The sequence below is a fragment of the Aythya fuligula genome, chromosome 17 (assembly GCF_009819795.1).
Source record: "Aythya fuligula isolate bAytFul2 chromosome 17, bAytFul2.pri, whole genome shotgun sequence".
Taxonomy (NCBI): domain Eukaryota; kingdom Metazoa; phylum Chordata; class Aves; order Anseriformes; family Anatidae; genus Aythya; species Aythya fuligula.
Genome location: NC_045575.1, coordinates 9,646,255 through 9,660,242, shown reverse-complemented (window position 1 = coordinate 9,660,242; position 13,988 = coordinate 9,646,255). Strand labels below are relative to the sequence as shown.

Genomic DNA, 13,988 nt, shown 5'->3' with positions numbered 1-13,988 from the left:
GGTGACACGGTCCCCCTGTCCCCTCACAGGTGGCTCTATGGAGGTGGCTGTATGCCACTGAGCTGCCACGTATCTGATTTCTTAAGGGATTTGAATCCTGACAAAGAGCATGTTAGATATATGCAAGGCATCTGTATTATTACTCTGATTAGGGCAATGGAGGTGGGGGAAAGGAGAAGGAGGGAAAATATGATTTCACTGCTCTCAGCAGAAAATAAATCGACTTTTGCAGAGAGTTCTGGTGCAGCCAAAGCTATGCTATCATTAAAAATGACTTTTTATTAAGCTGAACTCTATTCTCTCTCATATTGTATGATATGACAGCTCTCTTTTGATGGGAAAGCTTTCATTTGGCCAGAGAAAGGGATAATTTGCTTCTTTTAAGGAGTTAATCCTCCGGTCCATTTCCGGGCTGGGAACGGCTGTCCTCCCCCTGCCCTGAATTGGAGGCTCCGGCACAATGGAGATCATAACCGCCTCAAATCTACACCCGAGATGGAGAAATCAGATTTCCTTCTGGAGTCATTTTTGTGGGATTAGCTAAATCTTAGATCCACACTAACCCTTCACAAAGCCGCCAAGATTAGTTAGAATTTATTTTATTCACAAGGGGGTTTACGGTTTTCTTTCCAAAAGGATTATATCTCTCCATATATATTTAGGGTGGCTTCAGTCATAAAGCAGTTAGGTTAGAGGGAGAAAAAGTGCACGTGTGTATAAAATAAAAACTCTGCTGCAAGAATGACAGTCACTTGAAACTCCGGGACAAAGCAGCGATTCTGGATAGCCTCACTGGTCTGCTTTGAAGGCTATGTAAGCTGCCTTTTTTCCTCGCAAGACCCCATTCCAGAGTCTGCACAGAGAGCAGACCCTACTCAGCGTGAGCTCCTGTTCCCACGGCCGCTGCTCCTGGCTGAGGATGTCTGCAGAGCCAGCACCAGACACCGGCTCGGGCAGAAGAGGTCTGCAGTGCTCGTTCAGCATCGAGAACATCCTCTCCAGCCCAGCTGAGAAGAGCTCCCAGGTCCTGGTCCCGCTCTGCCTGCAGGGCATCTTGGACTGCACGCCCAAGGGACTGCGCCAGCTGGAGGCCATCACGGCCAGCAACCTGCAGGAAGAGGAGGAGGAGGAGGAAGAGCTGGAAGGTGCAGGTTGCAACTGCTGCTGCTGCTCCCACACGAGTGTCCGGCCCCTGCAGGACTCTCCGAGTTGGCTGGGTGAGTCATTGGGGTTGATCCACTACATGCTGCTTGTGGAGGGGCTGGTGCTGACACTGGGTAGAGGGGAAATGCTGGACATTGTGTGACGATGTGGCACTATGTGGCCTGCCACAGCTCCAGCTTGGCTTCCTCAGACTGCTGGATCTGTTCTCAGTGTGGCTGGGGAGAGCAGGCACCTTACCTGCAATGCTGCCAGGGTTTTAAAAACAACAGGTGCTATTTATCACCACATACGGCTGCTTTATTGTAAAACACACAAACTCTGATCTTTCCAGGGGTGGAAGTTCTCCAGGGAGTGTGGGGGCCCATGGTCATTCTGCCAGTGCACAGAGCTGTGCCTGAGCTTCATGATGCAACCCACCCTCAGAAATCTCACTTGTCCTCTAAGGGAAAGATATTCTTGGTTACATCTAGTAAAACTTCTGCATCTGGGAAAAAAAAAAAAAAAGAAAAAGTAAAAAACCTCAAGCATGTGGTTCAAAAGTATCCTGAACGTTCAGAAATCCCCCAAGTCATGATGGAGTCACAACCTCTATCCGCTATGTAAGTTTCCAGTCATTTTCTGGAGCTGGCCACTGTGTAACTGGCAAGTAAACAAGGAAAACACCACCAGTGCTCCCTGTCTGCACACTTTTCCCTGAGCGATGCCCTAAGCCCTTCTCACACTTGCATAATGATCGTGCAGCTTTTCATCCATGCCAGCTGGCCTGCTGTGCTCCTTCCACCTCACAGGTGTGGATGCAGTCCGTGCCTGACCTGCCTTGAGCCAGGGCTGTGTCTTAGCCCCTTGTCCCCATGGCGCTGACTGTCCCTCTCCTTGCAGACGCCAGGTTCCCCTGGCCCATGCGGCTGCTTCACTCGGCAGCCAGAGCCTGCAGGAGTCCCCAGGGCAGCCCGAGCGAGCTGCAGGCTTTCCAGCAGATTCAGCGCCGCACGCGCCGCCATCGCACCATATTCACCGAGGACCAGCTGCAGGCCCTGGAAACGCTTTTCCACCAGAACCAGTACCCGGACGTCATCACCAGAGAGCACCTGGCGAACCGCATCCACCTGAAGGAGGAGAGGGTGGAGGTGAGGTCCTGCAGCCCTGTGAGGTGGCAGGGGGAGCGTTGTGCCTCTGCCTGCTGTCACCCCAGGGGAACACAGGCTGAGGGGTTGCACTGTCTGTGTTGGGAGCTGCAGAGGCAGGGCTTCAGTGTGAAACCTTTCTCGGGTATTTGACAAAAGACCTGAATTTAGGTTTGGCAAGTAATGGAAGAGTGTTAAAGTGCTTGGCTGGGGTATTTGTTCTGGTTTCTGGCGCCATAAAGCCAGCCTGTCACAGAACCACCTGTACAACCATGGACGTGCTCCTGCCCTGCACCTGAACCTGTGTCCCTTATGTATGCCATCACCCGGGGAGGGCTGATTACACTTTGTATTACATTTATTGTGGGGGAAAGTCTCTGTGGGGAGCCGCACTGATTGCAGCGGGCGTTCACTTCGTGTTTTGCACTTCCAGGTCTGGTTTAAGAACCGCCGGGCCAAGTGGCGCCACCAGAAGAGGGCGTCCGCCGCGGCGCTGGGCCTGCAGGGCACCAAGGAGCCCCCGGCCGGAGCCCCCTGCGCTCGGGGCAGCCGGGAGGACGGCGGCGAGGCGGCGCGGCCCTTCCCGGCCCCGGCTCGGGGCACGGCGCTCGGGGGGCGCCCCGGGTAGGCCGCGGGCTGAGGCGGGGGAGAGGAGGGACGGGGTCGGGACCGGGCCGCGCCGTTGCCATGGCAACGGGCCGCCAGGGGGCGCCGTGACGTCACCGCGCGGCGGCTACGGCGGCTGAGGAGGCGCCATGATGGCGGCGGCTCCCGCGGCCTCCGCCGGGGCCTTGGTGCCGGTGGCGGCCCAGAGGGAGGCGGCGGCGGCGCGGCCGGGCCCCAAGAAGATCCTGGACGAGGACGCGTACATCGAGGTGCGCGGCGGGCGCGGCCGGCCCCGCGCTCTGCCCGCCCGGCTGCTCGCGGCCTGGCCTGGGCCCGGCCCCGGGGCCCCCTCAGCGTCCCCGCGGTTCGTTTACGCGTTGTTTGTTTCTCCCCGCGTGTAGAGTCTAGAGAAGATCATCCAGCGGGACTTCTTCCCCGACGTGGAGAAGCTGCGAGCGCAGAAGGAGTATCTGGAGGCGGAGGAAAACGGTGACTTGGAGAAGATGAGGCAAATCGCTATTAAGTTTGGCTCCTCGCTGGGCAAATCCTCGAGGGACACCCCTGTGCCGTGTAAGAACCGCTCGCCGGGCTGCCCTAGTGCTTATGCTGAGAGCGTAGGTGGCTTCCACAAAAAAAAAATACAAACAAAACACACTTGTGCTTTGTCTTTTTATACAGTGGGCTACGCAAGGAAGAAAAAAGGCTGCCTTAACTGTTTGGAACTTTATTTTTATTAGGTTTATTTAAGGTGGAAGGTTTTATATTTAATATTATGGCTCTTTTACCTAACTTCATGCTGGCGGTGGTTGTCTAAGTCCCAGGTAACGTCAGTCCTGATTCTTTCATATACCGCAGTCAGCAGTAGCCATATCTGATGACTAATGCTGAATTTCTCCCTGATGGCGTTTAATAATGCCATTTAGAAGGAGTGCTGTTGGGGGAGTGGGGGCGGAAACAGCTGCAGAGTAACCATAACTCAGAGCCACATTTTGTCAAGCTCATGTGCTCCAGGGAAAGTTACATGTTCTGACTCGCAGTATCAGAAGCTCTAGGCTATGTGCTCAGTCATTATTATAGTTTCAGGGGATTTTGTTGCAATTGTAAATAAAGAAGAGTTTCATATATTTAGGTTGGAAGTTGTTGAAAGTTCATGACTGTCAGAGGTTTGTGTAGCAGGCATCTGATGCCTTACTGTATATTTGCTTTCACTTTGAGTTCAGCTGTGTTTTACACTAAAGCCCGGTGCCTGGATGACTTCTAGCTGCGTAGTTTAGGTAACTAGCCTTCTCATGGCAAAAGAACACACCTCACCAAGTGGCTTCCTTTCCTTCCCTACCATAGGTGCTAACACTCACCTGGGTTAGATTGTTAACATGCTCATGCCGCTGCTTCTGTTGGTTAAAGCTGTACATAGGATGGCAAATACATGGGGCCTTGGTTCTCCTGTGTATTTTTCTCAGCAGGAAAAAAATGTTTTAGAGCAAAATCTTGTTCAGTGATTAGCACAGTATTGAAAAGACTATTTTGTAGTCTTTTCACAACTTTTTAATTAAATTAGTCTTCTTGTGATACGTCTTCTGTGACTCATATTTGGTACGTGACCCATACTGTGATGCAAGATACCACGGACAGTGGCCTGTTCTGTGCTCTGGTAACCATGTAAACCTTCTTGTTTCTGTCTCAGATGTTACTCCAGCTACATTTGAAACCCCAGAAGTTCATCCAGGTGGTCTTCCACTGGGAAATAAATCCAAAGCTGGCATCAAAGCTGCAGAGGAAGGTAGGAGAATGATGTTCCTGTAGCTGAATTCTTCAGCAGCAGGAACATATATTTGTGAGCTCTGTCTCCTGGGAAGGTTTCGGGTATTTAGCCAAGGTTTAAGCAGTTTCTTTTAACCTTCTAAGTAAGTGAAAATGATCACTTGGAAGTTGGGCTTGATGCAAATTTCATATCGGGTGTGTGAATTCTCAGTTATGAGTTAGGGCTGTGCAAATTCTTAATTCAGCTTATTTCTTTCAAAGCAGTAATTTTTTCCTGTGTCACCTGAAATTAGGGTCAATAAGCAATGGTAGTAGGGGTAGAGATGTTTGTATAGTTTACTATAGACGTCTGCTAGCAGCTGTCCGCTTGTGCATTTTCCCTTTAACACAAGTAGCTATAAATGCTGTAGAAGCCTTTGTGTGAAAATTGGTTGTCTTCTAAAAAAATAATATTCTACCACTCTGCATGTATGTACTTTTTTGACTATGTTTAATTATTAGTGGGTCAGTAGAAGGCTAGCTCTCAGAAGGGACAAGGAGTTACGTGTAGGTCTGTTATAGAAAGGGAGGTATTAACCTTTCTCAGGCTTTTTTCCTCCTCTTGTTAGGAGAAGCAGAAAAAGATGATAAAGATGCGCTTCCCAATTTGGACAGCTTCTTAGCAAAACACACGAGCGAAGATAATGCTTCGTTTGAGCAGATCATGGAAGTGGCCAAAGAGAAGGAGAAAGTCAAGCATGCGTGGCTGTACAATGCAGAAGAGGAGTACACCCAGGTAAGGAAATGGCTCAAGTGTAGCGCTGCTTTTCCAAAATGACACAACACAGAAACAACATTTTGCTGTATTTCTTGCTTGAATAAGTAATATATTATCTTACCTTCTGTTTTCAAAAGCTGCTGTAAATCCAGAGGAGAATTCATTGGTTTTGAGTATGGGGCTGTTGAATTATTGAATTTTGAATTATTGAATAAGAATAGAATTACTGAATTCTTCAATAAGAATAGAAAGAACTTGATAGAAGGTGCATGGAGTGATCACATCTAAAGCTGAGCTAAGCCTGAGTTTTTTGGCTTCTGTGATAGCTGAATGCTTCATTTTGAAATCCTGTTTTTCCCATCTGTAATACAAGGATAGTCTTCAGTGATAAAAGTGATGTAAGTCACTGAAGATCTCTCTCTGCCTGGGGCTCTGAGCCTGGGAAGCACAGCACCAGGTACACATGTGAGTGTTCCTGGCAGTCTCTTCCAGAGGCAGCAATATCAAAGCGAGCAGCTGAAGTACAGTTCCCCATGTTTGTCCATTAACCATTTATCATTTGCAGTTGGATCATTTTTCTTATTTCAGTTTTCTGTGTCTATTATCAGTAATAATCTGTTCAACTGCTGATGTAAAATACTGCACACTGTGGCTGGCTGTGCTGTCTTCGTCAGCTAGCTTTATGGGAGATACAGGAGCTGTTCTGGGGCTGCCACGTCAGTCTTTCTAGATCAGTAGTGAGTAGCTCGCAGTGTTGCCAGATGTGTCAATGTGGATCTGAGCTGCAATGCCTTTTGAATTAATTTTGGCACTAATACATAAGTGAAGCTTGCCATTGTGTTTTTTTTTTTTTTTTTTAAATCCCAGATAATGTGAAGCCTCAGAGCCTGTTACAATAAAAGTACCCTCTGTGTATCCTTGTGCATCTTCTTGGCTAGAATGCTTTAAATCAGAATTAAAAGGCAGGCAGCAGAACATCCCCAAAGGGATTGTTTTGGGTCAAGGCAAGGTTGTCAGAGCCAGCCTGGTGCTGATGCGCCATGTCTTCCTGTCAGGCAGCGCTGTGTGTTCAGACCTTGCTCTTCCTTGCACAGCATGCCTGCTTGTGGAGCAGACGCTGTGGCCTCATTTGATGTGTTCAGCAATGATGTTGCTTTATAAGTGTATATGGATGATACCTCTGGATGATATCAGTTAATCTGTTCTGGTAGTATTGTCGAATTTTAGTGTGGAAAAAATAAAAAGTGTAGTAACTTATCAATGGCTGACTGTATTCTGCTAGCTTCTTGTAACTACTAGTGATGCTACTGTGCTGGTACCGGCATGCAGGTAATAGTGTCAATATGACAAGTACTTCCATAGCTGTATTCCTATGGAAAAGCTTACCAGTTCTCTGAGTATTCAGGCAGTTTCTGCTCTTTTCTTACTTCTTATGTCAGCTAATACATTTTGCGTGAGACTGGGATGGTACAAAGATTCTCCCAGGGTTACTCTCTTTGGCCTTGTAGACTGCCTTGATATTAGACACATAGCATGTCTTGCTGTTCCCTTTTTTAGTGACGAAGGCTTCATTTTAATTTTCATTACTAGAGAAAAAGGTTGAACCATTCTAAGTGTTGTTGCAAGATGTAATTGTCATAATCTTTCTGAGAAGTCTTTAGTCTTCACTTGATTTTATACCAGAATTTCATACAGAGTTTTCGTTTGTGAAGCTCACCTACGGGACAGGATGTTTTCTCAAGTGCCAGTTGCTAGAGAGAGGGAGCTGATGCTATGCAGGTGTGAAGTGCGTTAGGGCACGTGGCTGAGCTGGTGATTGAGCTCTCCAAGTAATATATATGCCTGATTAAAAGATAGCAGGAGTCTGTTTCATACCTATTTTTTCATTTTTATTATTATTATTATTTACATTCTTCCAGCGACGAAATGAAAACCTGGCACTTCCTTCAGCGGAGCAGCAAGCCCTGGAGAATGTGAAAGCTGGGCTGGAGACCTGGGAGTACACTGCTCGAAACACCCTCATGTATTATCCAACAGGTGAGGCATGCAAGTCTCTCAGGAGATGCACTGGTTTAGGTGGGTTGACTCCAAACAGTGCTTAGAGCACTTCTGTAGGTGACAGAGCAGCTCTTTCTGGTGATACTGTGCTATTTATTCTGTGGAGCTCAGAGATGTGCAGTTGTTAGTCTTCTGCACCCCGCCCCGTTCCTGGGATCTTGCTTCATTGCCTCTGATTGCAAAGCCTGAACATGTTCTGTCACTGAACACAATCACTGAACATGTTACAGAAGTGCTTGTTTACAGGAGCCGTAGATCTTTCCGGTTTGGTTTATCTTATTTATAAGCATTTTTCTGTCATCTTTATTCATTCCTTGCTTCTCAAAGCACCTTTTGTTTCTTGGTCCCTTGGTTACTATAGAAAACTACATCATTTTGTAGCTTCCATTCTGGCTATAAATATACAAATGATAATTTCTACCAAAAAATGAAGTAGAGAAAAGAAAATATAGTTGACTCTTTTCTTTAATAAAAACAAAACAAACAACCACAACCAACCAAACAAAAAAACACTGATCTTAACTTATCTTTTTTGTGTTACAAATCGTATCCTGGTGGTACCTGAGCCCTTCCATAAAAGACTTCTGCTTTTCCAGGTGTACCTGATGAGGAGGACACATTCAAGAAGCCCAGGGAAGTTGTCCATCGAAACACTCGTTTTGTGAAGGACCCTTTTAGCCAAGCCGTGAGCAAATCCCAGCTCCAGCAAGCTGCAGCCCTCAATGCTCAGGTTGGATAATTTTACTGCTTCTGACCTAAGCCTTTTAAAACTGCTCTCTGATGTTTGTCAGCCAGGAGAACTGCGTGTGCTTGATACAGCTGACTGGCACCTTTCTCTAAAGACAGATGAATGACATTGTCTTCTATTATTTTAGTACAAACAGGGCAAAGTGGGACCGGATGGGAAAGAGCTGATACCCCAGGAGTCTCCAAAAGTGAACGGATACGGATTTGTGGCTACCCCCTCTCCTGCCCCTGGTAAGAATTTTTGTTGTTGTTGGGTCTTTGGTGGTGGTGGGTTTTTATTTATTTATTTTTTTTCTCCCCGTGATATAAGAGGATTGCTGCTGCACTCGTTGATGTACTGTTTGTTCAGCACTGGAGTGCTGTTTTTGTGATGAGGAGGCAAGGCTGTATGTGCCTCATGTGCTGGTGACTTGTGTACCGTGTGTGCCAGTTTGATGCAGTGATTAAAAGTCACGCAGTACCAGAGGCTCTGAGCAAGCTGCTCTGCCATTGCACAGGAATCCTCTAGAGGGTTGAGCCATCCTAGGCAACCTACACCTGGTGTTCAGTGGCTGCTATTATTTTCTTTTAATCTCTGGGTGAGGCTTCTCTAGTGCTTAAAGACAGAAATTCAAACATTAACCTTCCAACACGTTCAGTTGGTCCTTTTACAAAGTGGGGAGCGTTCCTGATCATGTGTCCTGTAGGTTGTTGTGTGATGGTTCAGCCCAGGGCATAGGGATATATTTTATCTCACTGGCTTCACACTGTAACATAGTATTTTCCTCCTTCCTATTTCTTCTTTTCATCTTAATACACTTGCGTGTAACAGATCATTTTGTTCAGCTGTATTAGCTTCGGGATACTTTTAGTTAGAATATACTGGTGGTTTTCTTCTACTTCAGATACGGTATCCAAATTCTGAGCCGTTCTTCACTAGTGTGGGTTTCCCTGTCTTTTATCACTGTGCAAAAAGGTGAGCACAGTGAGGCTTTTCATCTGAGAGGCCTGTAGGTGGCATGTGGAACGCGCTTCCTTTCCTCAGTGTAAATGCCTTTCCTAGATGCTGGACAGCCGGATTTTCTAGCCGGTGACTTAGCTGGGCTCGTAGCTACAACTACAGAATAGGCTCTGTTAGGCAAGATGTTGTCACTGGTTGGCACAGGCTAACCTCAAGGTGAATTGCGAGTACATCTGGCTTATTACATACATTACTCATTTCCCTATTTTTAAATAGTTCCCCGTGTTGAAGGAGCTTTCAGACCATAAAAAAAAAAAAAGTTTCACTAAGCAAAAGCATACCGGATAGAAAAATAAACACATGGAAGGAACAGCTTGGGTGTTGTAACCTAGAGGGTGTCACAGCCACAAGCAGTCCTGGGAGTTTAAGGTCATGCCTTTTTAATGGGAACAACATGTCACTGTTCAAATGGGCTGTGATTTCCTCTGCAGGAGAAGGGCTCGTTTGTGTCTTGATAAATCTGCCGCATTTCATAATTTGGCTCTCCGGATGTTTTTTTTTTTGCGTGTGTGTGTGTGTACTGCCCAAATAGTCAAATGTCCTGCATGAATGACTTTACAAATTTGTTTTTAGGTGTGAATGAGTCTCCTTTCATGACGTGGGGTGAAATCGAAACCACCCCTTTGCGTCTGGATGGGTCGGAAACGCCATATGTGGACCGAACACCTGGGCCAGCTTTCAAGGTATTTTACGTCAGGAGTTAAGATGTCCTTCTTTTTTGTGGGGATGGACTAAGAAGAGAAAGACAAGCAAGTAACTAATAGATTAACATTGTTGTGGGATGTGTGACACATCTCTGGGCTGCGTTCCAGTCCATGAGACTAATAACCTAGGTTCTGCTTGGAGGGTGGAGGTGGACATGGATGCACGTGAAAACTAGTTAGTGAAGGTACCTGAGATGGAACACACAGTTGGCAAGAGAGTGAGACTCAGAGTTCGATGTTGGGCCCAGATGAAGGGGCTTTTGGAGGTGCCTGGTTTCTCTGATTTTAATGTATGAACAGGCAGAAATCATAAGCTTTTATTCTGTCTTGATCTTCTGTCTGTCACCGTCTGAGGCAGCTGTATCATTTGAGGGTAGGGAAGGTACTCTGGCTTTGCTAAAGGCACCTGACTCTGTATGCCACCTGTCTCCTGCTGGTGTCATTGAATGTGAGTTGTCTGAGATTCCTTAGTTTAAGGAAGGTGTAATTTTCTGTGTGTGCCTCTGTTTTGTCAGACGTCAAAGTCCTTGACTGGTTTTCCTGCTGTGTTTAGCTATGGCTGTGTTTGCCTGAGAGCCGGCTGGCTACGGGCCAGGCTAGGCAAGACACAGGTGACATTGTTTGTCTACCAGAGACAGCAGGAGGGAGGAAATGCCAGAGGTAATGGCTGCTTCCTTGACTGAACTGGTTTTACCATTTTTGTTACTTGCAAAGGCAGGTTGAAGGTCTCTGTGTCCTCTCTGGCTTTTATGTAGCAGCAGAGAAGAGTGGGCTGATCCCACTCCTCCCGGTTTAGGCCCTTGTCAGCTGCAATCCAACCGTGGAGGTGCTTTGTCTCACTACGCAGCACTCATGCTAGTGCCTTGACAAATAAACTGTGTGATGTATTTATAGATCCTGGAGCCTGGGCGTCGTGAGAGGTTAGGACTCAAGATGGCCAATGAAGTGGCAGCTAAAAACCGAGCAAAGAAGCAAGAGGCTCTTCGAAAAGTCACAGAAAACTTGGCCAGGTGAGACTTCTGTTCTGACGGCGGAATTGGGAAGGGGTGTTTTCTGATGAGGTTTAAATCAACATACACAGAAAGGGAGGGATGAGAAGAGTGCTGGGAGCAGAAGGGGTACAGGCAAGCCAACAGCTTTAAGAAGGAACTCAATTCCCAAGGGAAGGTGTGTGGTGGTGGTTCGTGGTACTCGCTCCTGTTCTGCCCCACACCACCCAGGCAGCGCACCTGGCCGGTGTCTCACCTCACTGCAGTAAGAGGAGATGCGATACGGTTTGCTTGGCTGGGCCACAGGAGGGACAGTACAGGCTCAAAGGAAAAAGGCAGGCTGAGCTGGTCACGTTTAGGAGGGGTATTGGATGTTTCTCCATTACTTCTCTCTCTAGAGAGACAGGCTGCATTTACCTGCAGGCAGAAAGACCTCTGCAGCCAGTGGGTCTGGTCAGTGGAGGGAGTGGATACCAAGCTCTCCTATGGAAGCATCGATAGTATTCCTGATAAATAGCAAATTTTTACTGTAAAATCTGTTAAAACTGTCTTTTCTATTCCAGCCTCACTCCAAAAGGACTAAGCCCAGCAATGTCACCGGCCTTGCAGCGACTCGTAAACAGGACTGCAAGTAAATACACTGACAAAGCCCTGCGAGCCAGCTATACTCCTTCCCCAGCCCACACGGGAACACCGGGTTACAAGACCCCTGCAAGTGGGCCTCAGACACCCACAGGCACCCCACAGTCTAGGACAGTATCTCAGACACCAGTATCTCAAGACACGACATCGATCACAGACAATTTACTGCAGCTTCCTAAAAGAAGGAAGGCATCTGATTTCTTCTAAATGTTCCAGTCATCAGCAAGGCAGTAGCGAACTGTCTGTGCTTAGCTGGCTGCAAGCTGGATGTCACAAGCCATCAGTAGTGAGGGGTATCTAGGTACAGCTGCCAGAGCAGAAAGCAGCAGTTACTAGATCTGGGACCAGGTCTAGGCTATGTGGCTGAAGTAGCTTTGTGATGTGCTTTTGGAGGCAAAATATCTCCTGCTGTGGTATAACTTCCCTCTGAACTGCACGGATGTGTTACACGGGGCTGCTGTATTGTAAGGATGCTTCCTGCAGTGGCAGAGAAGAGTCTGGACTCTTAGAAAACAGCGATAATTTTTTAAAGATATATTTCTTTTTTTTTTTTTAAGATGGCCATGCGTTTAAATACATTTCTGTACAGATATATCTATTTATAAAACGTGGTAAGCCTTCCTAAAAGGTTGGACTGGACTTTCCTCCTGCTTGTCAAACTTCTTTGGTCTTGTGCTTTGCAGAAGAGAGGATATAACCGTGTATATATTGAGACATGACCCAGAATTTTAGAGGGCTTCTGTTTAATGTAAGTGGAGTTCAAACTGATGCTCCTGAGTGTACAATGGACCTGTCAAGAGAATTGTTATGTTGTGAAAAAAGTATGCATGCGGTTCCAGACATCAATTCACACTTCCTAATAATCTGCACTGTTACTTACTGAATTCTGCAGCTGGTATAATCAGAAACTTGAGAAACGTGTGAGAAATGTGTCAGTCAGCAGCACTGTGACCTGAAAGTTTTCTGATGTGCTTTTGACCGTAACTTCTGGTCCCTGCAAACCGTATCAGACAGGCCTTTTAAAACAGCAGTGTTCGTTCAGCTCAGCAGATGCACTGTATTTTGTGTTTCTATACTTTGTAAAGCAAAAGACGAGGAGTGTTTCTTAAAGGGTTCAGAGAAGCTCAAGTTGAAAACCAGCAGTTCACAAGTTGGACCGATTTTTAAGAGGATCCGTTTTCCTTCTGTCCTTCATGTTCTGCAGGGTGGGTTTTGGCTTCCTGTTTGTGCTCAGGCTTTTTGTCATGCAGGTTTTGGGAACACTCACCAGTTTCTGCAGCTGACGGAGAGGTTGGGATTTGGGATTTTGGAGTCTGCAACCATGAGTGTTTCAGAACTTCATCTATACACAGCCTCTGAGATACATCGGGCTGGAGCAAGTGGTAAATAAGGTCCTTGCACTCTGTAGTCAGGTATTTTGACTTGGGGAAGGGAATCCTGTGTTGTTTCTGAATATAGATCATTTTTCTAACATTGGAATCATCAAAGGGCATTAATGCGTAGACCATTGTATAGAGGATGACGCCCAGGCTCCATATGTCAGAAATCTTGGGGTCGCAAGGAATGCCCTGCAGCACTTCAGGGGCTGCGTATGCAGCAGACCCACAGAAGGTTTTACTGAGAATAGTTCTCCCATTTTCATCCCGAGACAAGGGTTTGGAAAAGCCAAAGTCTGACAACTTGACATTTAGGTCTTTGTCGAGAAGGATGTTCTCACATTTCAGGTCCCTGTGAGCAAGGTCTGAGTCATGGCAGTGCTTGATGGCAGAAGCCAGCTGCTGGAACTTTAAACGAGCAAAGTCCTCCTTCATGGCTCCCGTGATCTTGATGTAGTCCAGGAGGTCTCCCTTCACCCCCAGCTCCATGATGATGTACACTTTCCCATTTGATGTCTCAAAGATCTCATAGGTTTTGATGATCGATGGGTGGTGCAGGCGTTTCAGAGCAGCTATTTCCCTGGGCAGAAATCTCTCCAGGAAGTCCCGGGGAGTTTTCCTCTTGTCGATTATCTTTACGGCCACGTTGCATTTCAACTTGTTGCAGTAGGCTGACTTCACCTTGCCGTACGAGCCCTCTCCCAGCGTGGCGCTCAGGCTGTAACCTTTCCTTTCAAGCACCGCAGCATCGTCCATGGTGGGAGAGCTTTGGGGAGCTGTGTGAGCTGGTGCTGGTGAGCATCATGCGTGGTGGCAGGTGGTGTGGCCGCGCACCATGGTGGCTGCCCGAGCTGCTGGAACCGCGGGCGAGCGGCCGGCCGGCCCGGCACCGGGCGCTGTGTGATGTCACAGACAGCTCCCGCGGTCAGATCGGCAATTCCAGTCCTGCACAGCCCCTGGGTGACCTCATCCGAGGTAAAATGTGGTGGCAAGTCTGAGGGACAGTGGTCGTGCTCCACCCTTCTTCATAAAACAGTCTTTGTGTTTAGTTTTGCTGGTA

General features: G+C 47.3%; 3 protein-coding genes across 3 annotated transcripts; 2 read left to right on the top strand and 1 right to left on the bottom strand.

The window, feature by feature from the left end:
- Positions 1-919: 919 nt before the first annotated feature.
- Positions 920-2,916, top strand: GSC2 (goosecoid homeobox 2). The gene is made up of 3 exons (XM_032199102.1): positions 920-1,217; positions 2,044-2,291; positions 2,722-2,916. Exons 1-3 carry the CDS (start codon positions 920-922, stop codon positions 2,914-2,916), a joined length of 741 nt encoding a protein of 246 aa, XP_032054993.1.
- Positions 2,917-3,040: 124 nt separating this feature from the next.
- Positions 3,041-12,724, top strand: ESS2 (ess-2 splicing factor homolog). Its single transcript, XM_032199292.1, has 10 exons — positions 3,041-3,163; positions 3,296-3,464; positions 4,579-4,674; positions 5,264-5,430; positions 7,332-7,449; positions 8,067-8,200; positions 8,346-8,448; positions 9,791-9,900; positions 10,816-10,931; positions 11,474-12,724. The coding sequence occupies exons 1-10, from the start codon at positions 3,044-3,046 to the stop codon at positions 11,757-11,759; spliced, it is 1,419 nt and encodes a 472-aa protein (XP_032055183.1). The 5' UTR covers positions 3,041-3,043; the 3' UTR covers positions 11,760-12,724.
- On the bottom strand, positions 12,716-13,684 carry TSSK2 (testis specific serine kinase 2). The gene has a single exon (XM_032199101.1). It carries the CDS (start codon positions 13,682-13,684, stop codon positions 12,716-12,718), a length of 969 nt encoding a protein of 322 aa, XP_032054992.1.
- Between the last annotated feature and the right edge of the window lie 304 nt (positions 13,685-13,988).

Coding starts and splice junctions, on each gene's coding strand:
- GSC2 (XM_032199102.1), top strand. CDS start 920: ATGTCTGCAGAGCCAGCACCAGACACCGGCTCGGGCAGAAGAGGTCTG. Junction 1,218..2,043: donor GGACTCTCCGAGTTGGCTGG/GTGAGTCATTGG, acceptor CTCTCCTTGCAG/ACGCCAGGTTCCCCTGGCCC. Junction 2,292..2,721: donor TGAAGGAGGAGAGGGTGGAG/GTGAGGTCCTGC, acceptor TTGCACTTCCAG/GTCTGGTTTAAGAACCGCCG.
- TSSK2 (XM_032199101.1), bottom strand. CDS start 13,684: ATGGACGATGCTGCGGTGCTTGAAAGGAAAGGTTACAGCCTGAGCGCC.
- ESS2 (XM_032199292.1), top strand. CDS start 3,044: ATGATGGCGGCGGCTCCCGCGGCCTCCGCCGGGGCCTTGGTGCCGGTG. Junction 7,450..8,066: donor CCTCATGTATTATCCAACAG/GTGAGGCATGCA, acceptor CTGCTTTTCCAG/GTGTACCTGATGAGGAGGAC. Junction 10,932..11,473: donor GTCACAGAAAACTTGGCCAG/GTGAGACTTCTG, acceptor TTTCTATTCCAG/CCTCACTCCAAAAGGACTAA.